This window comes from Pieris rapae, chromosome 2, assembly GCF_905147795.1.
Source record: "Pieris rapae chromosome 2, ilPieRapa1.1, whole genome shotgun sequence".
NCBI classification, from domain to species: Eukaryota; Metazoa; Arthropoda; class Insecta; order Lepidoptera; family Pieridae; genus Pieris; species Pieris rapae.
Window position 1 is genome coordinate 5523986 of NC_059510.1, and position 27086 is coordinate 5551071.

The 27086-nt window shown below is 33.3% G+C and overlaps 4 protein-coding genes across 5 annotated transcripts in view; 2 read left to right on the top strand and 2 right to left on the bottom strand.

Moving 5' to 3' along the window:
- LOC110998565 (runt-related transcription factor 1) overlaps positions 1-5040 on the top strand; it is a 29666-nt gene extending 24626 nt beyond the window's left edge. Inside the window, exons 5-6 of the mRNA XM_045634372.1 lie at positions 3675-3833; positions 4346-5040. Coding sequence (XP_045490328.1) covers positions 3675-3833; positions 4346-4827 — 641 coding nt within the window. The 3' untranslated portion in view covers positions 4828-5040. The remainder of the gene's footprint in view (positions 1-3674; positions 3834-4345) is intronic.
- Positions 5041-5288: 248 nt separating this feature from the next.
- LOC110998577 (carboxypeptidase A4-like) lies at positions 5289-15501 on the bottom strand. The gene is made up of 13 exons (XM_045632661.1): positions 15136-15501; positions 14242-14393; positions 13596-13756; positions 13086-13211; positions 12902-12998; positions 10611-10794; positions 10165-10353; positions 8522-8655; positions 8118-8278; positions 7264-7386; positions 6531-6636; positions 6027-6173; positions 5289-5674 (listed from the first exon to the last, which is right to left on the bottom strand). The coding sequence occupies exons 1-13, from the start codon at positions 15386-15388 to the stop codon at positions 5402-5404; spliced, it is 2106 nt and encodes a 701-aa protein (XP_045488617.1). The 5' UTR covers positions 15389-15501; the 3' UTR covers positions 5289-5401.
- Positions 15502-17914: 2413 nt separating this feature from the next.
- LOC110998576 (carboxypeptidase B-like) lies at positions 17915-21241 on the top strand. Its single transcript, XM_045633916.1, has 8 exons — positions 17915-18064; positions 18447-18644; positions 19183-19316; positions 19383-19543; positions 19695-19820; positions 20089-20194; positions 20337-20483; positions 20949-21241. Exons 2-8 carry the CDS (start codon positions 18488-18490, stop codon positions 21225-21227), a joined length of 1110 nt encoding a protein of 369 aa, XP_045489872.1. The 5' UTR covers positions 17915-18064; positions 18447-18487; the 3' UTR covers positions 21228-21241.
- A 124-nt stretch (positions 21242-21365) lies between these two features.
- Positions 21366-26551, bottom strand: LOC123690546 (carboxypeptidase B-like). 2 transcript variants are annotated; one of them, XM_045634093.1, is made up of 8 exons: positions 26372-26551; positions 25826-25915; positions 25194-25327; positions 23872-24032; positions 23003-23128; positions 22798-22903; positions 22145-22291; positions 21366-21658 (listed from the first exon to the last, which is right to left on the bottom strand). In XM_045634093.1, exons 1-8 carry the CDS (start codon positions 26490-26492, stop codon positions 21395-21397), a joined length of 1149 nt encoding a protein of 382 aa, XP_045490049.1. In that variant the 5' UTR covers positions 26493-26551; the 3' UTR covers positions 21366-21394. The 2 variants fall into 2 exon arrangements, with proteins under 2 accessions (XP_045490049.1, XP_045490052.1); XM_045634096.1 differs by having other exon boundaries at positions 21514-21658; positions 22137-22291.
- Positions 26552-27086: the final 535 nt, after the last annotated feature.

Genomic DNA, 27086 nt, shown 5'->3' on the forward strand with positions numbered 1-27086 from the left:
CAAAAAGGGGTTTAACAAAATCAATAGCGGCAAATTCATTAAGTGTTAAGCAGATTGAAACCCATGGCGCAAGATGGCGGCAAAGGGAACTTGAAGGGTTAAGTCGTTGACAAAGCGGAGTCGTTAGTTCACGAACCCTATTATTAACATTATGATGTACGATACACATCAGTCATTCTAACAGCTGTTTGTCAGTAACATAGGTACTGGACACGGAGAATGTATTGGTAATTTCTTAGTAAAATGCTGGCGGACGCTGTTTAATCCATTAGATTAGTTCGTTATGAACCTACAAAGATCTTTTCTATTCTTGCTGTGTAAACTCTAAAACTGTCGTAATATTACGATGTAGAAATGCTGTATTTAGGGATATGAAACTTGAAAACAATATTACTATGTAAAATAAAAAAATTGTAAGTAGCGCTTTCACCTTATTAGGTTTTGGCCTTAGATCTCTGTCAGTGTTCGTAGTAGGCCTCCTGTGCCTGACAAACGCCCTCGACATTCTGGGTCTACGGTAAGCCGGTTTAATCCAAGGTTTGAAAGTGCGCACATTTCTGTGACAGTCCATTTGTGCATAGCCTTTGGGATTGGATCGAACCTACAACTACAGAGTTGAGAGTCGCACGTTGGAGCCACTAGGCCACTGCTCTATTATAATATTATTATATAGATAATTTATATTAAATAATAATAAGTAGGACTTGGAATACTTATTCGGTATGAACGTTAAATTTTTATGCATAATAAATTCATTAAAGTCAATCTAGTACTTTTATCACAAAACTGTTTTATGTAGTTTCGCATTAATATTATCACAATGCCAATTTAATTTTACGCGTGATGTACGCAAAACTGTTATAATTAATTTCATGGCATCTTCCGCATGTGAATAATTAGTTTTGTTTTAAACACACTTGTGGAATAACTTTCCGAAAATGCTACTCAAGTAAAATGGTATAATATAACTGGCTCACAAGCTATTCCTTGACAATCATACAATTATACTATACGTATCTTTAGCACATGACATAGACATTCATACGTATTACTATTTTAAAGTGTATAACTGTGATTGTTGGTGAAGTTCTCAATTAAAACGTATGCGAAAAAGGCTTATTTCCATATTAACAAACGGAACAGCTGCACTTTTAATTCTTATCAAGTATTCTACGAATAGATTAAAAAGTGTCCTAAGAAAGCGAGAAAAAAGGGTAATCGGCCGATAGATGTAAAATAATTATACCAAAGTGCTCTTAACCCTTTCCCTAATCACGAACGGTCTCAGACAGTCGTTAAAAATTCCACCCTAATCCCAGGACATCGGAATCACACTAAAAACTCAAATACTTTTATCCCCTTAATCCTAGTCGATTCGCGGATTAACGCTACACAGAAAGCAGGAAGAATGCAAGACGCAATCTAGCAAATGGCATTAAAATGTTTGGACTCAACCCTCTCGCGGCGGCGACCGATTTTTCAAACTGGAAAAAATCCCTTCACCGGAGGAAATGTAGCGGACTGCCACGTCTTAGCCAATCTCAATAAGAGCTGAAATGGTTTTGATCCTTTGTTTCAATGTTGAGAATTTTGAAGGAGTTTAGAATCTGATATTTTTTACAAATCTATTGGATTTACATTAGAAATATAAACCATTTTTAAACGTATCAGTAACGCTTGCAAAATTTATATAATCATGAAAATAGTAAAATGCACCTTAAAGTGAACGATGACCATCGTTTTTGTATAAGAAAATATATCTTTTTACATTTTTCACACAGCTGAAGATTTCAATGATTGTAACGAGTATAAAAAAGATTAAAAAAATGGATGCCACGATCATTATTGTTTCATCGCAGTATACATCGATTACACACTGTGCACACAAACAACACAAAGAATTCGAACATTTTTAACGAATGCAAATCGTCTACCCCTTCTTCTGCTCTCTGAACATGGAATACGAAATGAAACATTCTATCATTTATTACGATACACATAAAGAAGATTGTTAGAAGGTTTTTTTTTAATAAAGAGCGTGTTTAAATTTATTGGAATTCTTACAATAAAAAAAATAGTATATTAGTATGCTTTAGTTGACATTTGCTTTTTATGATTTGGAATTCAAAAATACGAAATGAAACATTCTATCATTTATCGCATAAAGAAGTTTGTCAGAAGGTTTTTTTTGAGTTAAGACCGTGTTTAAGCTTATTGGAATTCTTACTAATAAAACAAACATAGTATATTAGTATGCTTTAGTAGACCTTTGCTCTTTATGATTTGGAATTAAAAAGATTTGTGTTCAGAAACGTTACAACTTCAACGTACCAGGTGACACCCTTTCTGTGTTCAGGCAAGTTTACTGTGACAATTAATATTTAGTGATGAATTAAAAGTGTTAAATGAATTATAGATTTTAAACAGAGCAATGAACGGTTAAGAAGTGATTAAGGAGGGTAATCCAAAAGGTGTACTTGTCTAATTGCATCGCGCTCATGAAGCACTATAAACGCTAAGCGGTCGGATTCAAAGTAATGTGTTTTACATTTTCGTAGGCGACGGTATCAGAGACATAAAACGGCATGTAATTTATTCTATTGCTGAAAGGGTTAGGCCCGGGGTGGGAATTACCCAAGGTGGGTGCTAAAGGGTTAAGCCGAGTGCCGCCGGCAAACTTTGTTAATTTATGCGCTTAAAAATGTCAACTGAAAATTATGACACCGAAACACATTTCCTTATTCATAAATGCGTTTATGATATCGTAATATTGCGGGGCTGTGATATGTTCAGTTTTATATTAAAATTTGCCCTTTTTATTTCAGAGTTGAAATGGTTTTTGTTGAATAAACTTCGAATAAATATTTCCGCTTAAGATAAAAAGTCGAATTACACATTATATACCGACACACATCTACTTCTTAGTAAAATTTGTCCGAAATGTTTATGTTAAACACTTGTCAACACAAAACTTAATTAATTTTTTACTAAACATCTTTTTTTCATTAAAAACTGCAACTGTATAGGACCTTGCAAAAAGAACGATTTTTAAATTCAAATACAATTCTTTATTTAAAATTCAAACGTAATCGATTCACGCAATGGGTACAGTAACAATTGAGGAGTGCCACGAGTAAGATAAGGCGAGAATTGAAACAAGCTTTGCGGGGGAGTCGAAAAGCGTCTTTCTCATTATTTAAATATTCTGATGAGTGCGTTAAGCGCCCGTTAGCGTAAGTGGAGCGTTTCAGATAACTCTCAGTCTTATTGTTTTGTTGATGGAGTTATTTTGACACTCAGTCGCGAGGTAGCGCAATGTTTTACGGAAATAACGCAGAAATTTGTCTGTTTTACATTCAAAAGTTTAATCATCAAAGTGCAATTATTTATCTGATTAAGTTTTTTAGTAGTTTTTCAGAAGTAAAAATGCACGGGCAATAGTTTTTATTTTACTTCTCGATCTATTAGAAGTTCCCGGCACGTAGCTTGGCAAAGTGTTTAGATGCGCAGGTCGCATAGCAAAGTCGTTGGATAATTTTGCTGTGTGTGTATTCTTGTAAACTTTCCGTTTTGCGTGGAACATCTTATACAAAGATATAGCAAATATTATCATGAACATAATTATTGTTTTTTTTTATCTAGCCAATCACTAACGTTTATTTTCCTTGCTGCAGGTATTGCGCACCAACTGGCAGGTCTCCCGGGTAATGAGTGGGGGGCACTGGCTCGGCATTATCCTCCTCCAATGCTCCCCACACATCCTCACTTTACGCCCCACGTTCTACCGCCGGCGCACACGCAACCCCACGTTGCTCCACCGCCACATGAAAATGGTTTGTAGTTTATGTATATCTATGATATTATAAAAAAAATTGGTTTTTAAATTGTGATTGTGTTGTGGTTATATTTTGAAACTATTTTGTAAAATTACTATAGAAATTCGTACACTATATTTGGAATAATTTAACATTAAAAAAGCTTTTGTGTCCGATTACAAGACCACTCGTTTTTGATTATTTATATGAGTATATTTTGAAATATGAATAATCCACACCTAGTGATAAAATCGTTGATAAGGTAAAATATTTTGGCATTAGAGACAAATAATATATCGTTGTTAGGTTTTTATATTTAAACACCTATTAAATTGATTGATTATATTTTGCAAAATACGGCATGACATATATAAACTTGTAGCTGTATTATACAAATAATAGTATTACTTAAACAATGTCGCAAGAAATTATAGACAGTAACAGTTGACACATGATAACGCAGATATAATCGTTGATAATAACAAAAAAATAATCTTGCAAACTTTATTGTTCTAACATTTTGTTTTCAGATCTGACGTCAGAAAACCCAACAACGATGCACGCGCATAGCACTACAAGTCCTTCAAATTCCCGGCCGAGTTCCCCACAGGATGACGATGACATCTCTGTAACAGCCTCCACTAGCCCCCCTCCGGACGAACGTCCCGGAGCTTTCACTTCCGTCACTAGACGGAAGCCTTTACAACCTTTACCTCCACCGTCTAGCTTATTCCACAGTGCACTAGCAGCTCAACTATTCCTCAACTCTCCCTTACTCCCGACTCCACCTGCCTGGTTATACTCACAACTTTATGGGGGATATGACTGGTGGCTTCGACCGCCGCAGGCTCACGAAGATTCGAATTCAAGTCCTGATAGGGAAGACTCAGCTTCCACGAGTTCAAAGAAACGGCCGGCCTCACCAGAATGGTCAGACCAAGGAGTCAGAACCAGAAGCCAGGCTCTGATGTCTTCAGAAAGACGGCCAGTGGACGTTTGGCGGCCGTATTAGGTGTTCAAAGAGTTATTTAGATGCAATTATTTCATACATCGATTTATAAAGTCACTGATTGAAGGACATTAAACAAAATGGTGATATTTTAAATGGATCTCATAGTTTAGGGAGAACAATTTGGTTGAGTGTGTCGGCCGTTCAAGTATAGTGATTATTGTATGTGTTAGATAAATGTGAATTTCAAATTACGATGTTTATTATTTGTTGATTGTACATGCAAGGAATGTAAATAAAGTTATCGAAATTTTTAACATGACTTTAATTCCGGGCCAAATATAATATTGATACTTTTGGCAACTGATATGAAATACTAAAATATTGGGGCACGGCACATTTGATGGTGCATGGAATACATTTTTGGATTGCATCCATATTATTCGTAACCGCAGCGAAATGCATTGCTTTTGTAATTACACAACAATTTGCGTTCAAAAATTTATTTAAGTAAAAAGGAGGACATGGGTTTTGTATAGTTACAACGTTTGTATACATCGACTACTTAAAAAGTTGGTATAGTTTAGTAATTAAATTACAGTAAGTTAAATTTTTTTTTAAATTTCACAGCGACGTGTTATTTAGAACAAACGCAAGATTGTACACTTTTAGTCCTTTTATCAACAAAATCCATTAGTCGTATTACGCCGCTCATCGCTTCTCGGGCCGATGGTATAATTTCTTCTCTCGGTAATAAGAATCTATATTGTTTCCCTCTCAGTTCCACCATATATGAGTATGGTATATTAGCTACTCCATAGCTCCAGTCAATGCTGTTGCCAGCTGCATAGTACATAAGGTCCTTTGTACTTCCTACTTTATAGGTGTGGCCACTGGTTTCGAAAATAGCCTGAAAGAAGCCAAGTAAATTAATCAGAGTAGTATTACCTATTTTCAGGTCAAATCGTGCTTTAGAAATAGCAATTTTGGTTTGTCATCGAAAATTTTTCTAGAATATAGGTGTTTAAAAAAATCGTTACCACTAAAATTTACTATATTTTGCCTTCTCATCAGCATTATTTTAAAAGGTCAATCCGCATTCCATGTAAAGGATCGGTAACCGATACCTTTTTATTACTTTCAAGTAGGCCATAAATCAAAATAGTTTCTCACGCTGCTCCATTGCTACTTTTAATAAAAATCTACATAACAGTCAATCATCTACGAGCTGATAAAAAGCACTGTATTATGTTAATCATTACCTTAGCCATTGCAGTTCCTCCTTCGAGAAGTTCAATATAGTCTGGGCAAGGGTCGCCAATGTAGCCCCAGGGGAAAATTATGACTTCTCCATAGCTATGGAATGAGAGGAACACCTTGAAAGTGGTCGGAGATTCCAAGATTAGCCGCTGAAAGTACATACTTTAATATAAGACACAATTATATGTATAAGGACTAATTTAATAGACATCAACTAGAACTAGGGATGTCATGGAAATTCATCACCAAATAAACCACTTATTTGTAGATCCCGAAGTTACAATAATTCCAGAATTTCCAAAAATAAAGCCGCATTAAAGATGACACGCGACAAAATAAATAAATTTATTTATTCAGCAGCTCACGCGTGAAGATATCTTTTTAATTAGCATAGTAATATTATTATAAAATTGTTACTATGAAAATAAAAAAATCCTTCAAATAGTTAATTAAATTCCTTGTAATTTAAGTCAAGTCTCCATTAGATGATCAAATAGTAAGGGTACCTTTACAGCACTGGTTTCCGGTTCAGAAAACGCCTTTGACCCTCGAAAGAAGATATTTCCGGGGTCATCTGAAGATCCTTCCTCACCTTTTTCGCCCCAACCATAACTGAAAAAGATACATAGTTTTGTTACACATACAACTATTATGTATTAATTATTCCTATTACATTTTTACTCGATATTAGAAAAAATTCACGCACACATTAAATTATTGAATTAATGTAAAATGTTTTCAGCGCCTATTTGTCTATATAATTCTTACTAAAAAATGTCTAATATTTCGTAGACAGTTCGTAGAACCAATGTGCCTATTGAAAATTATGTAACTGGTATTTTAATAGGAATGTAATAATGAAATTTCTGTGTATATTTCCGAATAATACGACACACATGGATTAAAAGAAATTTTCTTTTTACTTTGATGTCCTAATTAGTTTCCTAATTGTAATCAATAAAATCAATGAATAAACCTTTTATGTTGTATTATGATAAAAAAGAATCAGTTGGGCTACAACGTTCTTAGGTCGGGGCAATTTTGTCAATCTAATAGGCAAGTAGGTGATCACACTCCTGTGCTCGACACACGCCGTCGACTTTTTGGGTCAAACGCAAGCCGATGTCCTCACGATGTTATTCTTCAACGTTCGAGCGAATGTTAAGTGCACAGCTGGGGATTGAACCTACGATCTCTGGGATGAATACTGCTCTCTTGTATTATAATAAAAAGACATACCTAAAGTTTCGATTTAGATCGACACCAACACATTCACCGTACCGCGCTCTATTTTTTCTCCACATGCGGTCGAATGTGTGTGTGTATTCGTAGCCATCTGGATTCATCACTGGAAGAATATACCTGAAAATAAAAATGCATGGAGTGAATTGTTCTATATCAAACTCTTTTGAGGTCAAATACTCTCCATGCTTCTACCAAAATGTAAACTCAATCTCTCCTCGTCAAGCTGGAAAGAACACACTTCATTTTTAAAATCATTATCCTCAGAGGAAGACATAGATGTAAAATTTTTATCGCTAAATGGTTGCTAGACTAATATCCACACTAGGGCATTAGGTCCGTTATGCGTAACGTTTATTGCTACTTTTTCCATTATTTCCGGGGAGATTTAGATTTGAATATTTATGTGGATTGATTTTGGCGACTTTCCGAAGAGGAACTAAAAAAGACTCATTATCTAATATTAACGAATTACGTAGTATGATTAAAAAAATATATAATACAACTGCATTTATATAAGACTAACAACATAATAAAACATCTTCAAAATTGGTGTATTATAACTTTATATATAACTTTGGAACTAAACGCAATAAGGGAACCCGCCAACAATCTTTATGATTATTCGTTTCTTTCACTTAAAGGTACAACACACAATGCTTAACACGTTATTGAAAGTCATAAATGTAAATCTAGCCTCGAACAAGGAAGTAGGCAACACGTATAAAATGAAGTGTGAACGATTACCAGCAACGCAAATATTATAGTAAGTGCTGGTTTAATACTTCTATTTAGGGAAGTATATGCGGCAGAGGCATGAACAGTGAGAAAAAATGTTAATTTTATCTTACCAGTCTTTATTCCTAACGCTATCAGGCTGAATTTGGAAGTTGCGAACCAGCTGATTAGCGATGTATGTCACTACAGCTGCACTGATCCATTCGCGAGGATGTATGGTACCATCAAGCCATACACCTGGATTTGAGGAGTCTCCATTCGATATCTTCAGTAACTATTAAATATTAACATTGAAAATTTGTAAGTATCAAATAAGAATAACCGTAGCTTCAATTATAAAATGTCATTACAATTATTATGTTGAGCTGACTTATTTATTTAAAAATATAATTATAATATTATAGCGTGTACTGATGTGGAATATAGTTTTTTGTTTTAATGAAAATCAACATTGTTGAAATGTAGATTCAAATAACGAAACGTTGATGGTAAGTCTTCTGTAGAGCTGTAACATTACCTTCAAATCCCTTCCTTCAACTGATTTTCCAATGATCATCACAGTACACAAATAAGGGTATTCCTTGGCCAAATTTTCCATAAACTCGTAGATAACATCTAATCGGTGGAATGTATGCCAATCCATATTACGATCTGTTATATTTTCACAATATTATAACTACTATGTTGATGCTTCTAGAGAAACAATGCAACTACATTAACATCAACTAAATCGTTATATTTATATGTTAAATGATAAAAATATTACCTAATTATAATCATTAAATTATTGTAAATCTTATTGTCATTAGTTTATTTTATACACTTATAGCAATTAAAGCTTTCAAGGTAATTATCTTATTCATTAATAAATGGCTTAAATGAAATTCTAAATTATAACTTTAGATAAATTTAAATTTATATAGATTTATAAAGATTATTCGTCGTTCGTCGTAATTCGAAGAAGATATTGTGGTGTTGATTACTCGATAAGTAACTTTTACTAGTGAAAATCTAAATATTGTACCCTTGGTAGCTCAAGCAATTAAGCCCGTATCATTAAAAAAGGTTCTTTACTATACGGCTTAGGCTTAGCAATTATAGTAATTTATAAACAAAATTAACCACGTCATGCAAGTAATAAAAATACAAAGGCTCACTTAGTAGTAATCTTAATGATTATGTAATAACTAAATAACACAATGTAATGGACTAGACTGTTTAACTGATAAGAAAATTTTCATTTTAATAATTTATATTTTCTGATTTAAATTTTGAACAGAAAATGAAGATTTAATTGATACAATGTTAATTAAATGTCGTCAGAATACCTGTTAAATACTACAAATTTTTCAACGATATAAATGATAAATAAATAATTTCACATTTAAACACTGTGAAAATCCATTTATAAGGGAATGAAACGGGTTCATTGCAATTAAATTGAATTTTAATCTAAAAAACTGTCTCGACCCGTTAGACACGTCACGGGAAAGTTTTTTATCTGATTATCAATAAATAGTTTTACTTTTTTAAAATAATACACGTAATAATGACAGTATTAAAAATGTTACAGATACTAAGTATATTTTGTCATTTGCACCTTGCTCGCGTTGAATTTAAGAGACATCGATTCCCTTACGACATTTCCCTTTATTTATTTATTAAAAATGGCGCCAACAAAGCCACACATAATAAAACACAAGATAAAAGATGTTAATAATTTTTCATTCAACGTATCTTCGACGATAGGTACGGACGGCGTGCAACGGCGTTTATCACACGACTAAGTATTTAATGCGCACACATTAAAAATCATTAGTACAAATCCAAATTTTGAACTGACAAGAGCACAAAATATTCAATAACTATTATTATGCTTATGGAACGATTATTAATAACAAAAACTTTATAACTTTTTTGTTCCATTTGGGACCAATAGTCCAATAGTCTTGGGACGTGGTTTTCATACCTTCTACCCAGAGCTCGCAATACAGCGAGTAATGCCAGCATTTAAGGTCACTCTCGCAGAGACCACAACTTTATTTAACTTTTCTATCCATTTCTAATTAATATTTTTACTATGTAGGTTAAGAATATTGTGTATTATTTCTGTAAATTAAATGAAACAAAGATAACAATAAAAAGATAACGTATACACACTTGCACTAGGCTGTCGTCTTAATTTATTCAGAACAGTTCCCTGCTCTCTTTCCAATAGTACATTCACATCTCCTACAGCGATTGCATATGGAATCTCCCTTTCATGCAACATGCCCGCGACTTGAGACGCTCTAGGCCCTTCCACCATCACATCCATGGTACTATGCTCTTCTTTCCAAATGTTAATTGCTAAAATACAACTTATTTTCAGTCTCAAATAATTTTACGAATAACAACACTACTCTTCCCAGGTAATAATAACGTTTATTTCAGACAAAATGTACAGAGATGACTAGATTTAATCTGAAATTGTAGGCCGGTTGGTAGGTAGGTAGGTATTGAGGCCGAACGAGTATCGAAGGTTGTCATTTTAAATTAACTAAATATTTTTTAAAGTTCTTGGAGGTCTTGCCTGGTCTGACTTTTGAAATATTTTGTACGCCTACCTCCCGCTGTGTCTAATGTTTTCATAAACAATCTTTGTCCCTCATTCGTAAATCTTATTTCCCAGACTTGGGTCTTGGCGTTGAGTGGTGCCACTGTGATTTTTGTTGAAACTGTTCTATTTAATAGACTTTTTATGAAATTATTTTCACTATACTTGCAATTTTGAAAATGTTTTGTTGTTGACTGCAATGTGACAATGACAGGATTAATTTAATCGTCATAAACTATAAAAACCTTATTTGAAAAAAATTATTCGTAAATCGAGTTGGTATTATCAAATGCGTTGTTCGTTTTTATCTTACATTTTAATTAATAATGGCGGATATGATTTTCTCCTCAATCATATTTGAAACGGGTGAATTCTCACATTCATAATCGGTAGTTAGCACGAAGGATGTCTTTAAGTCAAAGTAATTTTTTATTATTCATATTGGTAACACATTGAACACTTATGATCGACAAAAATCTAATTAAATTAGTTCTCAAATCAGGGATGTAGAACGGAAGAGAACTAGCAATAAACTCTCCGCCACTCTTTTTAATCGCCAAGTTTTTTTTTTGTTTTCCACAACATAGGCCTATATGTTTGTAAGGAAAGAGATAACTAAAATCTTTGAGAAGTAATATCGATCGTGGCGACTACTTATTTTGTGTACTTTGATAAATTTGTCAACACTAAATTTTCAAATTTTCAAAGAAACTTACTTTAACTTAGGATAATGTTTATTTTCTGTTATAAGAAAGCCTCATCTCTTTGATCCTTCACCCGTTCCCTCTCATCAATAAATTCCATTAACGCCATCACACAATTCAGTATTTCTTTTCCCGTCTCTTGTATCTCTTCTTTCGGTAGTTTGAATTTATGTTTCTTGCTTCGCAGCTCTATTAGATAGCAGTAAGGGATTCCGGCTGCCCCGTAGCTCCAATCATTACTAGTACCAGCCGCACCATACATAACATCCCTCGATATACCTACTTTGTATATGTTCCCACTGGTTTCGTAAATAGTCTGTTTAAATTTTGGACCAAATATATAAGAGCAATCAAATAACACAGTGGTACGTATGATAAATGACTGAATGACAGATTGGTAAATAAGATAGAAAACTCATACGAAACTGTTTTTGAAAAGGAAAGAAACAAATTAATCTCTAAGTTAGATAGATATTTTACCGGCATAACGATATAAAAATTTACCACGACAACAAAAAAACTGAGCGAAACGACAATCTTGTTTAACAGCATTCTTGTTTTTTTACCTTAGACATTACAGCAGCCCCTTCGAGTAATCTTACATAGTCCGGGCATAGTTCATCTCTATACGCAAAAGGGAACAGAATAATTTGTCCATAACTATGTAGTGTTATATAGACTTTGAAAGAAATACCGCTTTTGGACAGAAAATCCTGAAAATATAAAATTACGACTGAAATTTTAAACAAACGTTTGAAGGAAGGCTTTGTTGATATTTAAATCTCGATCTGCATAGCATATTTCAAATATCGCCTGAGTAAATTAGTATAATTTATCCGATACCATCTCAATGCATCTGGTTCATAATTTCTTATAAATTATCTTTATAAAATACCAGGTCATGTCCGCTGGTATAATGATGTATAAAATCATTATACCAGCGGGGCTCAAACAAACCAAAGAGTTGTTTTACTAAGATTACTGATCGCTCAATAAGCTTAGTATATTTTCTGAATTAACGGATTGAAAATAATAAAACGTGTACATTAAACGCGTACCTAGTATATTAATTAAATGCAACAGACTGATATAAAACCAATGCAGTGAAATTGATTTACGACTAAATCCTGTTTGCAGTTTAATCTCGGCGTCCGGTACCGATGACACGATTTTGGTATCAACATCACATTACAGCCAAATGATACATTTACCTACCCTACTTTATTACAATGTACAGTTTAGCGTTTATGTAATGAGTTTTAAACGAGTGTTAAACGTCGCAACATACGGCACAAGTATACGGCTTAGTCAGAAAAAAATCATTCAAAAATGTAATATTCTTAACATTACGCATATTAATTAGAATATTAACAAATAAACACAAACACTCGCATTTTTCACTTGATTTACGCAGATCAGTTTAAATAGCTACTATAGAGATAGGTGAACAATTACTTCTGATTGTGAGAAAAAATGGATTTCAGTTGAAATTGAGAGTGTACGATTTATACAAAATGAACCTACGATGTATTAAATTTATTGTATTGTTAAATATAATTTGCCGAACAGAAGCTAAATTTTTATGAACATAATGTACCCTCATAGCTGATGATTCTGGCTCCGAGAAAGGCTCTGGTCCACGATAAAAAGCATGTGTTGGATTATCCGAAGAACCGCTACCACCCCAGCCGTAACTTAAACAGAAATTTATATACCGAAATAAATATACTAATATTGAAATGCATGTGTAATGATTTCAGCTCAATCTGATAGATAATAACCTGAAGTTTCTGTTCAAATCGACACCCAAGCATTGACCCCCATGCCAGGCTCTATTCTTTCTCCACATACGATTAACTGTGTGCGAATATTCATAACCATCTGGATTGACCACTGGAAGAAAGTACCTAAAAAGGAAGCAATATAATAAATTAAACCCAGAGCTTTACATACTTTTTTTACGATTTCTTGAATACAAATTATGGTCATATATTTTTTTTAAACTTCATGAAGCGAATATACTTATATTAAATTACTTTGTGTTGCTTAAATAAACCAGTTAACACTATTAATATCCAAAAAAGCGATCCAGTTTCAGTGCGCGAGGTATAAAATTTTAACAAAAAACAGAAGTTCAAAAATTCAATTAAATTATGGAAATAAATTATAAATTTAGTCAAATATACTACATTACTAATTCTACCAAATTATAATTATGTTATGTTTGTAATAATTTACAGTTTGTCAATATTCATTTTTGTCTATCCTTTAACAAAAATAATATAACTAACCAGTCTTTATTGGTAAGATATGCTGGCAATGTATTAAAGTTTTTAGCTATATGGTTGGCGATGTATGTGTTTACTGCGGGTGCTATCCACTCCCTGGCATGTATTCCAGCATCCATCCATACTGCGGCATTGCTAGCAACACTGTTTGAGATCTTAAGGATCTAAAAAGAAAACAAATAACTTGTGTGTTTGTTTTTAGTTTCCATTAAATCTATTTATAGCCAATGTATTCAGTAGTATGGGCCTAGTTGCTTCAGCGTGAGACTGTCATCCCTGAGAGCGTAGGTTCGATCCCGACTGTGTTGTATAGGACATACCACTAGTGAATGACCTTTTGTGTCCACATTTAACACTAAAGCACTAAAGGAAAGCATTGTGTATAAAATGTATGCCTAAGACCCAAATGTATACCGCGAGTGTACACTATTAGCTTCTTTCCCTAATAGAAAAAAACAAATGACGACAAAACAGATGCAGATGTCTGAGGTCTACTACCAACCAGACCTGTGTAGTTTACATGCCGCTAGCATTCTTTATCCTGTGAGCTATGGTTATTGTGCACATTTAAATCTGAATCACATCTATTGTTAGGGGCAGGTTTCATCCTATAGAATACATGTAACCATTAAGATATTTTTATATATACCTTTAAATCTCTTCCTTCGAGAGAGGTTCCTATGAAACCCACTGTGCATATAGATGGGTAACTATATTCCATTTCGTCCATAAAATTATGTATCACGTTAAGACGATGGTAGTTCTCCCAGTCCAAGCACGGAATCGGCTTTTCGATTGATTCTAAAAACGTATAAGACATTAAGTTTTTATTTACTTTTATGTACATATTTATATTATTGATAAGAATATAAATTTGTTAAAATACATAGTTAATATAGCAGGCTGTGGTTTGGATTATATTGGTACAGGTATTTGCAATGTAAATGACACCATGCAATACAAATTGCTAGTGTGTTCATTTTAATTATATTTTATTATATTCACTTAAGTGTTAGTTCGCATTCAGACGTTGTACCGGGCGCGACTCTTATCCCAATCTCATCCACCCCACTAGCTTAGTCCATTGCTCTTTAAATATATAATTATCCTTTTAAATATTTTTATAATAAATCCCAACCCCGAACAATTGGACTAGGGATACACTACTTCTATAAAGTTTATTTCTGTATCTGTTTTATCATCGTTATTAAATCAATCAATATGCACTTATAATTTTAAAGAAAATACTTTTTTACCGGATTGAAGCTATGTGTTACTGTAAACTTATAATTATCATAGCTTCAATCCGGTAAAAAAGTGTTTTCATTAAATGTGTAAAAGCTATGTTAATAAAAGACAATACAATATGCATGTCGTCAGCCTCCTATGCCTGACATACGCCATCAACTTTTTAAGTCTAAGGCAATTTAATGCTCACATACAAAGAAAGTCCATTGTTGCACAGGTGGGGATCGAACCTAAGACCTCACGGACCAAACCCAACAATATATAGAATAAGCAAGCGCAAAAGACAGGTTCATACCATGTTTCCTAATTATGTCATCCGATTTTAAAACAGGTTTCGACAACTTTTCAGGGATCGATCGATTACCAAGTTCTTTCTTATGTGTTGGTTTGTTTGGTATCTTTGTATCCTCAAAGCTTTCTTGACTTACATCACTTGCGTCTAAATCAGATTCAGAATCATTCAGAAAATAGTATTTTGAGAATTGTCGTTTGGAAAATCGCGGTTTTGTTGGCGTATCGAAGTAAAAGAGATCGGATTTGCTCTGCATTATTATGGCTTATCTTGTGTTGTGTTTTGTCATTTTAGAAGTCCAGTAAAAGTTAAACTATTGTAAGTAATATCCATTTTTGTTCCTACATCTTTTATTTAAACTGTTTTTGTATTTATTGTGTCAAATGGCCGTTGTTGGTGTCTGAGAAAATGTCAAATGTCATGTAATAAATCAAAAACGTAGACAAAATGGAACAAAAGCGAAACCTACTTGGGACTTCATTAGTTAACAAGCCAGAACTTGGCAAGAAGCGTCTTTGAAATTGTATCTTCAAATTTTTAGTCGACGCGAACTTTGTATTCCAACTTGAGAACAATGAGATAAAATGAAAACTTTATTAATAAATCTCTTAGAATAGGCGAGCAAATAGTTTTTCGTATTAAATACTAAGCCAGCGGGTGACACAGGGCCGTAAGCAGCTTCTAATGAAAAACAAAGCAGGGAGACCCCCCCATCTCCCACATTGGTATACCTACATTTAGCGACTAATTGCCGATCCCAGCAATTTATTTTTCTACACCGTTTAAATTTGAACTTTATGTCAAAGGAATAGAGCCGAATTACTGGCCACACGTTTAATCAAGCATACCAAAACCTCGATGGTTGTACTAAGGTTACTAGGAACGTAAATTAGACTTTTGTGTACTTCATTAATTTGCATAGTAAACGTTAATGTTGTGTTTGCTGTTTTTTGTGTAAAAATTTCACAGCAAAGCGTGCTAAGTAAAGACCTAACATAATTTCACGTGGATGCTGGGACTAAAGTTAAATTAATCTATATTAAGCTTATAGCCATTATAATACATAAGTTAATGTACAGACAACCAAGCAATTTAAAGTATTTTAAGTCCCATAATAGTAATTAATTATCTGGGTACATATAAATCTTTGAGAATTGTATACAATTGTAGTTAAAAATAGAATAATTATCATTATAGGTTTGTGTACTTAAAACAGAATAATGACCTTTATTTACTAATGACTTCTTCATTAAATCTGTAAAGAAATAACGACAGACTTTTTTTTTAAAATCGACCTTATAGGTAAGCCGACAATCATACAAAATAGATTCCGTACTGTTTACAGTGTAAAATATATAAAAGGTACCGATAAATCCAACAAGCGGGTAACAAGCGTCGCAGGGGGAGACGCAATTAAAAAGATAAACGCCTGTAAGACAGCGTCGAGGCGACATTTGGGTGGCGGGTGATGTTTGGGGTCGCCGTCTGGTTAGCGGCCTGCCGCGGCTTACTACGATTTCTCACTTTAATTATCACATATAACTCATTACTCGATCCTATGATATGAATTTAGGATCTCCTCTACTCACGTCTGGCTAATATTTTTTAATCGATTTGAAAACTACGTCTCGGGACTACTTCTCTGCTCATATGTACGTACGCCCTCAGAGCTGTAAATGTAACAGTAAACCATGCTGATCTGTAGAATTTGTCATGTTAATATTATTTAATTTATCCTTTATAAAAAATCTCTGTACATTTGATATAATTTTTTATGAATTAAATGATTCAACGGCTAATGTTCGGAATCAATTCAGCTTCCTGTGTTAGTAAGGTAAATAAATATTAAACATCATTTATGTCAGTTACAATTATTTAAAAGCAGGTAACTGTTACAACAATATCATTTATTAATTTCGAGAAATATTAACAAGCATTTTTTCAAGCGTTTGTATGATTTAATAATTAATTATTTTAATATATTTTCCATTAAGTTCATTCACATTTAAAAAAAATTAAAATACAATATTTTTGTCGTAATCGAATCGAGAATCAATGATAATGATTTTCATTAAGCGACTGCATCGCCAACTTTGGAAGCTGCAAAGGTGTGTACAGATCATATACTTAATTACAAAGTCAATTTATTTATTGTATTAATTTTTTATATCAGCGAGACTTTAGTAACTTCATAATGTTCCAGTGTATGCTGTCCTCAAAACTCTGCAACTACTGTATTATTATTGAATGTGAGATTTCAGTGATTCGGTCTTTGTTGATTTTTGTATCATATGGCTGTATAAGTGTAACCTGTTGTGGATGCATCCAGTGTTGTAAGTGGATGTTTGTATTGTGTTTTATTTTTGACTTTGTTTTTATTATAAGGATGTCTCTGTTTCGTTTCCTAATAAATAAATAAATACACTTTTGAATTACGAATATGGATGAATTCCAACTGCTTGAAGCCAGGGTCTATTTTGACTTTGATTTTATTTTGATTAATTAATTGCGTTTGTTACGCAATTAATTGCGTGCGATGGGCTTATTTGAATAATAGAAACGTTCTATATTCTGAAATTAAACCTGAATATTTTTCTGACTGTCTAAAAGTTTTAAATAGTAACTTGTTCATGGGCGCTCCCATTAAAAAAAATCAGGGTGCCATTTTTAATTCCCAACTGAGGTTCTAATACCGAACAAATTTTTATTTATAGCATAGACAAAAATGTGTTTGACAATTTTGATATTCTCCACCTCTCAAGATTGCGTCAAACCATGTCAAAATTTAGATGAGTCACATTTTGTTATATTTAAAAATTTTAGTAAAATTCAGCCAAAGTGGCACTTAAAAGTGGACGGTACCAAACATGGGATGTAAAATGTGTAAAAGAAGGGCAAAGGACATTCCTAAAGAGCCTAGATACAAAAGGCTGTATGTATAACATCCCTTATAAGGAACTATTCGTTATAACTTAACATATTCCTTTATATGTTCTCTAAGATTCTAGATTTTCGTAAAGTCATTAAAATCTACTCTCATATCCCCCTGTCTACTACTTTAGTTCTAGCTATGTCTGTTACAAAAACTAAAACTTGAAGAACTGGGAGCATGGATTTTTATTCAGGCATTTAATGTCATTCAGCTATACTTCTAAGACATATTTAGTAGCATCGTAAAAGCCTTTTCAAACAAAACATAGTTCTCTCTCTTTGCACCCCAACGTAGACAATTTGACAGATATTGACCCTTATATTATATCAACCAGGTAAATCACTTATTTTAATTAGGAGTACTAACCATGAAATATTTACAGCTATTTTTATTTGCAAGCAGAAAAAGAGTGCTTTAGACATTATGGTCGAAGGAAATAGGGTTATGCAAGTGGAAAAACTATTGCGTGATAGAAATATCGTATTCGAAGTTACCTCGACTGATACAGTTGTTAGACCGAACAGTCCAAACAACATCTCGTTATCAAGACAATCGAAATCACCTCAAAATCCTTTTCAAAGTAGGTAATTTCTTAATGTTAGGGGTTGCAGTAGAAAAACTTTGTTACTTTTTGGTAAATATTCCATGAAAGAAAATATTTGGCATGTTATTAATTTATGGGTACGTGGTATAAAGACGTGCTTTACTTTGAACATGGATAAGATGTATATTTTCTCTGGGACTTATTATTTAAAGCATTAACCAAAAATGTTTGCATTTGTATTAGAAATAATTAATTAGTTAGTTATAAAAATGAATCGCAAAATATGTTGGTAAGCTCAAAACTCGAAGACGGTTGGACCAATTCGACTAAATTATTTTTTGATTTATTTATTCATAATTTTAATATTTCTCAAAGCAAAAATTGTGCTAAGTAAAAGAATAATATCAAGGCGAAATGTAGTTTGCGGCGGCAATAGCCGGCAGTAGCCGCCGATAGCAGTTTAAATAATATAGTGTGCTAAAAAATAAAATACGATGTCAAAATGTTTATAAAAACATTAGTTTTATCGAATCTCATTATATTTATTCAAAAAGAAACCTTTTAATCTTTCCAGGGCGTACTTTGGACTGGAAAGATTATTATCCTCTTAACGTTGTTTATAATTTTATGGAGAATTTGGAGGTTCAATATCCATCTACCTGCACCGTTACTAGCATCGGACGTTCTGTTGAAGGCAGAGATATAAAAGTTAGTATTGCATGTAAATTATTCGTTTAGTAAATTATGAATGAATAGATTTTAAATTGTTTATAGATGTTAAAAATTTCAAACAGTGACGCTACGAACACAGGTGTGTGGTTAGACGGTACGATACATGCGCGGGAGTGGATCAGTACGTCTGTTGTGACTTTTATCGCGGATCACATAGCGAAAAACTTTAATAATCTACCGAAGAGTATAACAAATAAAGACTGGTAAGGTCAATATATATTACGACGTATTTGGAGGCAGTTGAGTTTTAACAAAGTGAGCGCTTGAAATTACGATTGTATTGTTTGGATAATTGTAATTTATGTATGTATTACCTCAGTAAAAATATCGTAAAAATTATGAATGTTGTTTAAGGTTTATCGTTCCTGTCGTGAACCCAGACGGCTATTATCACTCTCACTTACACGACCGGATGTGGCGGAAGAACAGAGCTCGTGTGGATAACACAATTGTTGGAGTAGACTTGAACAGGAATTTTGGGTGAGAAACATCTTTTCTACGATGAGAGGCAAAAATATTTCCTTAAAACTACTTTAAACTTACCTACTAACTCACATACTTACTTTTTATCAATAAGTGCTTTCTTAGGATTATATATCATTGAATTATATCCAGGATTGATTCGTAGGATGAATAAGAAGGACGAACATATACACAATTAAATAAATTACTTATTTTGAAAAATAAAATTGTTTGGCCTTGATTAAATTTGTTTAGTGTTTACTGTAACATACACTCTTATGATTAGGTATAATTGGGGGCGCAGTGGATCTGAATGTTCTTCAGGCGATCCGTATCACCAAAATTTCCGTGGTATCGAGCCATTCTCCGAGCCTGAAGCAGCCGCCGTTAAGGTAATGTGAAATTAGGTCATTCACAATCATAATAGGTCATTTAATCTGACAATATATGGCATTTATATTTCTTTTAATAATATTAGCCTATCCTTAACTTGAGTCCTGTACTAATTCTTCTCATACTTATTTTGGTTTTCAGGATTTAATACTGTATTCAACTATTCCCTTCAAGATATTTATCACATTTCATGCGTACAGCGAGTTGATATCTTTTCCTTGGTGTTTCACCAATGAGCCTTGTGCCGATTATGTCAGGCTATTGGAGGGAGGCACAGCCATGGCTAAGGTATATGTTAAGTAGAAAATGCTTTATTCAAATTTTTCTATTGCCACCTAATTGAAGGAAAATCTTCTACACGCACATGCATCTACGTCCATGGACTAACAAAGCTGTATATGTCGTTCTATGAATGGAAATATGTTACTTGGAAGTGAAGATGTACATAAGTATGTTTACATAAGTTTTTATTGCTTTGTTTTGGTTCATTATTTTTGTCTAAGTTATTTTATATCTTATGTTGTTTTGTTCTTCTGGCGCTCACCTCATCTAATTTAATATTTCCGCCTCACAGGTCGGTTGCATGGTCGCCCGAAAGCGATAAGGCCACCAGTTGCCCTCCTTTTTATATATTTTAATTGTACTGTATTTCGGAATCACTGCAAATAAGCGTAAATAAGTCAATGACAATCTGACAATGCTGAGATTTTATTCGTTTAGTATCCAATAGCTAATTTTGTATTTTGATTGTAGGCAATGTATGAAACAAACGGTCGTATGTATAAAGTTGGAAATTTCAAAGATCTCATGTACTTGGCTGCTGGAACTAGTATTGATTGGAGCTATGGCACCGCACACATACCGTTCTCATATCTCGTTGAACTGCGAAGTAAGGAGTTCAAATTTCTCCTACCAAAAGAAGAGATCCAAGACTGTTGCCAAGAAGTCCTGAATGGCGTGTTAGCTTTAGCTAATTTTGTGGATCAGAAAAAGTGTATAAATTGTACAATGTTTTCAAGAAAAAAAGAGTAAATTATTGCATGTTGCTGTCCTTTAGTAATTGTTTCTTTATTGAAATAAAATATTATATCTATCCCTTGTTTATTATTAAAACTCTTTTAACATAATTCAACGTAATAAAAACAACAACGATTACAAGTTACACACAGTTACCATTTTTTTTAATTTTATGGATTTTATTATTTTTTTGATTTAAATTTAAATTTGGTGTTATCTATAAAATCCATTAAACTGGTCACAGCATTAGAGATTTCTATACACGTTTCGATAATTTGGTCCTTCGGGAGCCGGAATCTATATTTTTTGCTACGTAGCTCAATCATGAAGGAATATGGTATTTTTGCTATAGCATAACTCCAGTCTGTGCTTGTACCGCATGCAAAGTAGGTTAGGTCCTTCGTGCTTCCAACCTTGTAGATCATACCAGTACTTTCATATATTGCCTGAAAATAAGTTATTTTAGTATAGTTATATTACACCACACAGATGTTGCCACAACCTGTTTACGTCTGGGCCTAAAATTTTTGTATCTGTTTCATGGTCAATCTAATAGGCAAGAAGTTGACCAAGTGTGCTTGATACGCCGTCGACTTATTTGGCCCTTGGTTTCCTCACGATGATTTCATTAACCGATCTAGTGACTGTTGAATGCGCACATAGTACATTGGTGTTTGACCCCTAAGCAAGAATTTTTTTGGACTATGACTATGACATAGTTCGCGCAAGGTTTATGCTAAATATATACGTAATGAATATTTACAAGCGAAATGAATTCCAGATCAATGATAAATTTTTTGAAGCTGATTGATTATTTTAAGACATTCTTGAGCTAATTGAGACTTATCCTTTTAAATGTTTTTTTATTAATACCTACAAGTCCCATGCAAACAGGATGTACTAACTAATCTACTATGTTCTTACGCGAATACCCTTGCCATAACCGTGCCGGCCTCCAGTAAGTGCAAGTAGTCAGGACACGGCTCACATTTGTATCCCCAAGGGAAAATTATCAGTTCAAAGTAACTGTGGAACGACAGGAATACTTTGAATGGCGACGCTGACCCGAGGATCGTGTCCTGAAAATTCAAACAGGTCTATAGCGAGGGGTCATATGTTCTTATATGTTTAACTATTGTATGTTCTTAGTACATATACAGTAATATATAATATTGATCATGCACTTAAGGAAATATGAAAAAAAGCAGTGGTGCTTGTCGATTGTATCTTTGAGGTTTGGACTTCAGATTTTTTCTTCAGTGTCTGTTTCGTGATAATTTGGTGATTTTAATAGGCAAGTAGGTAGACTTCTGTGACTGCCACAAACCGTCATATTTTTGGATCTTTGGATTTTTGGATGGATAAGGTATGCGATTTCCTTACAATGTTTACTTTCAGCGCATGAACGAGTGTTAAATGTACATAGACAGAAACTCAATTAGAGTGCAGCCGAGGGTAGAAGCCGAATAAAATCAACACTACTGAAAGAATAAACCTTATTCTTTTTTATAAGGCCATCGGAGGCAGTTGGGCCCATAGGCATCTTGAGTCTGGAACTATTGACCCAAATTTATATATTCCTTACCCGTACTGCTGCTGTCTCCGGTTCAGAAAACGGCGCAGGACCTCTATAGAACACGTTGGTTGGCTCTCCTGATGAACCTTGGTCGCCATTATTGCCCCACCCATAGCTATTATATATTAGAAAAAATTAAGTGTATATAGCAATTATATGATATTTTATAAAGATTTTCAATATAAATAATAAAAAAAATTAAATAACATTTAACCTGAAATTCCTATTAAGATCGACTCCCACGCGTTCTCCCTCGTGATGTGCTCTATTCTTTCTCCACATGCGATCTTTTGTATGTGTGAATACGTAGCCATCTGGGTTTAATACCGGTACAATATGCCTGTAAAATAATGTGTATTCTCTTAAACGGGTAGTAACAAATTGAAAAATGACCATAGTATCGCTATATCGTAACTAAACAAATGAACATGACAAACCGAAAATGTTCACATGCACGAAAATAATATTGCAAACTATCTAGACCCTGAAAGAGACCCTAGACCTAGAAATGTAGATGACATATACATGTGTTTATTACTTATTCAAGAAAAATAAACTGCAAAATTTAATGTGACAAGCACTTACAGGAAAACAGAACAAATACGAAGAGAAAACACTACATTATTCATATATTATAGAAACTAAATGAAAATTGATTTCAAAGCAAGGTGGTGAGGGAAGCAACTATCGATATCCAGATCTAGCTCGTTTATTGGAATGCCTAATCTGGACATCGGTGAATTTTGGCCAAAACGCGTTCTTCTGAAAGGAAGGTCAAATTGTATGCCTAGGTTATCTAAAGTATACACAAAATTGAAATCAGTTATAATATTATAATCAAAGATAGTATGGGACCAAATCAGTGTTGCTGTTGCAACTTGAAGCTGATTTGGGCCCTCTTTATGTATGTGTACTTTAAATAAAAAAATATACTTTCTTCCTTTTTAATTATTTTTAAATTTTTTTTGCAAAATTTACCAAATCACTTAAATATAATACAATTTATATTTATTTGTTTTGATTGTCATTACGTTGACTTAAATTATTGCAGTAAAACAAAATCTTAATACTGTTTGTACGCACCAGTCTTTATTGGTAATCGATTTGGGGTGTTTCTGAAAATTCTTAGCGATGAATTCAGCTAAGTAGGTAACAACAGCTGTGCTGATCCATTCTCTTGAATGTATTGATGCATCTAACCAGACCGCAGCGTTACCGGCGTCACTGTTTGATATTTTTAACATCTGAAAGAAATATGACAAAAAATTTAGTCATTGTGTCCGATTTCTTTTCTGCGAGTCACAGCAATTCAGTAAGTCTGGTTTCCTCAGATTTCGTTTCTTCAATGTATAAATAAATATGTTGCGCGCAAAAATAAAAACTTGATTGGTGGAGCCGGGGTTCGAAACTACGACCTCATAGTCGTAGTCATCTAGCCAGTTAACATGTATATTTATGTAATATACTTAGATGGGTAAATAACATTTTTTTGTAGCTTGGGACAATAAATCGAATAAATATATATATATATATATATATATATATATAATTATATATACTAGCGGATCCGACAGACGTTGTCCTGTCTATACGTCTTTAATTTGAAAATTTCAAACTTTTTTTAATAAGCTAAAACATTCTGGACCATTTTGATGAAAATTATTATTCAAATGTTATGACAATATCTAACGATCCAGCACATGGTCTACAATAACACAATGATAACAAAACTTTTTTTTAATTTGATCGCAGCGCTAACTGTCGGGACAGACTAAAATTAAAATTAGAATATTATTTAAAATTTGACAGTGCGATGGTAGCGCCGTCTGTCGGATCCAATGTAAAACATTCCAAAATCAACAACTACTAATTAATTTAAAAAAACATTGTCCAGCGGATAAAATTGTGAATCTAAACCATTCTCGAATCTCCACGAACACACACAAAAAATTTCATCAAAATTGGTCCAGTCGTTTAGGATGAGTTCAGTCACATACACACGCACACAAGAAATATATATATTAAGATTTAAATATAATAGGGGGATAAACGAGCCTGCCGGACGCCCAAAAAGACACGCATTTTTAGTGGACTTTGAGAGAGGAGTACAGAGAGAAGAGTGAGAGAAGAGTTTAAGTCATTCAGTAAATTCCACAATTTTATGGGACATAAATATATAGCAAAATGGACACAGGCCGCCATTTTTACAGCTCACATTGTGTCAACTCGCGGTTGGTAATAATGAAATACATGTAGCAGGCAAACTACGCCTAAAATGTTATTAATTAAAAGTTTAACAGACTATGCCTAGTAGCGAACACTTTTGAAGTTTTAAATTTAGAAAGTGAGTGTTTTATCGCCTGTAGCTAAAAAGAAGCTACTGCTAAAGATAGTTAATAATAAACCTTAATATCTCTTCCTTCAACCGATTTTCCAATTACAGACACTGTACATATCGCCGGATAGTCCCTCTCAAGCTCGTCCAAAAAAGAATAAATTACATTTAGCTTATGATATCTTTTCCAGTTCATTAATTTAACTGAAAATAAGCATAATAAAAAATCAAAATTGTAATTAATATTTTGTATGCCAAGTTCGTTTTTATTACAAAAACCATTCCAACTATTTTTTTGTTTATGTATTGATTTCCGCGGCATTATACGATTCGAAAATCAATTAAAAATGCTTTATGTAGTATGTGCGTTACTTTAAAGGTACCCACAGCCGGCAACCATACGCAATTTGAAGGATGCATAATAAATTAAGCATAAATATTATTTTTATTTTTTGCGATCAGTCGCTAGCTGTTGTGGTCTCAGAATGACCAGCGCTGTACAACAATCTGCTCCTCAGCATAATGCTAAGCCAGAGCCGATTACTATCACAAAACCCACACATTTCACACTTAATACACACCTTTAAAAGAAAAAAAAAATGTTATTTTTCATTCTTTTATTTTCTTTATTTGTATTATTTTGTGTGTTTCGTTAGTACTAAATATAATATCTTATGTCTATGTCTAAGGTATAATATATACCTCGTCTTCTTTTCGGTTTATTAGTTGGTATTATTTGTTTCAAACCGCTGCTCATAGACGCTTTCATCATACTATTGGAAGATAGTTTCCCTATAAAATTTTTGTTGATTAAACTACTACATAAACTAAAAAAAGTATACATAGTTCTAGTTCTAGAACATGCTGTATGCCATTTACCTAAATAATATATTATCGGGGTCATTTTTTTATTGACCCTTTTTAGTTAGCTAGTAAACCTCGTCTTTTGCTTTTAATTCGTTTTTCGTGTAAAACAAAAGACGAACGATTCCGATCACGGGTCATCTGAACTGCGATACAATCTATATTTTCGTACGATCGCAAGTAGTTTGTAGGTATTAGAACCAAAAACTGTACCTCTCAACATCGATAGTGAATGCTCTGAATACAGCTTTAGGTTTTGTACCGCGCGATCTTCACAGAAACAAGACGGTATGACAATCGGAAGATTAAAATACCAATTCTAATAGCAAATTATTCCGTTTATGTATTCTGATATCACAAAAAAATAAAATAATATTTGTGTACCTTTATTTGTTAAACATTTTTGTGTCTGCGTTCCCGACTCCGATTTATATTTTTCTTCTTCGTCGGAACTAAGCAGATCACTTTTGATTGATAAATACGCATCTCCTGAATATAACTCCATAATTAAGCTAAATTTAAACCTACTACTTTTACATAAAATTCATGAATCGTACGGGTACCTAATCAGAATTGATTTCACAAAAAAATAAATAAAAACTACATAAAATTTGGGTTACGAAAATATGTTATGTAATAACTGATTACAAATCTGCTATGCTCTGACAAACGCTAATGTCATGACCATAGACAAATAATTTTTCCTTGTCATTGCGGTTGAGGTGGAGGTATTAAAAAAAACGTGAGTGTACGTATATTACACGCGTTAGAAGATGTACTTCTTTGGAGTAACAAGATAAAAATCTTAAAGAAAATATATTCTACGTTTAGAAGAAACTACACCAGACAAAAGGTATTTAATTTAATTAAACAATATACTTAAATAATACATTGAAAGTTTTATTACGACGCATTAAGTATCACAAAATAAAAAGATGACTATAGCTAACTTCAGGGTGTCGGTTTATTGTGACGGTGTGCGTAAAAGTTTACTTTCATCATTTTTCCCTAACGCGCCAAAAGAAGCATAACTTCAAAAATAAGCCTTTAAAACTTAGTCAGATTCAAGATTAAAATTCAAAATTAATTTTTATCGTAA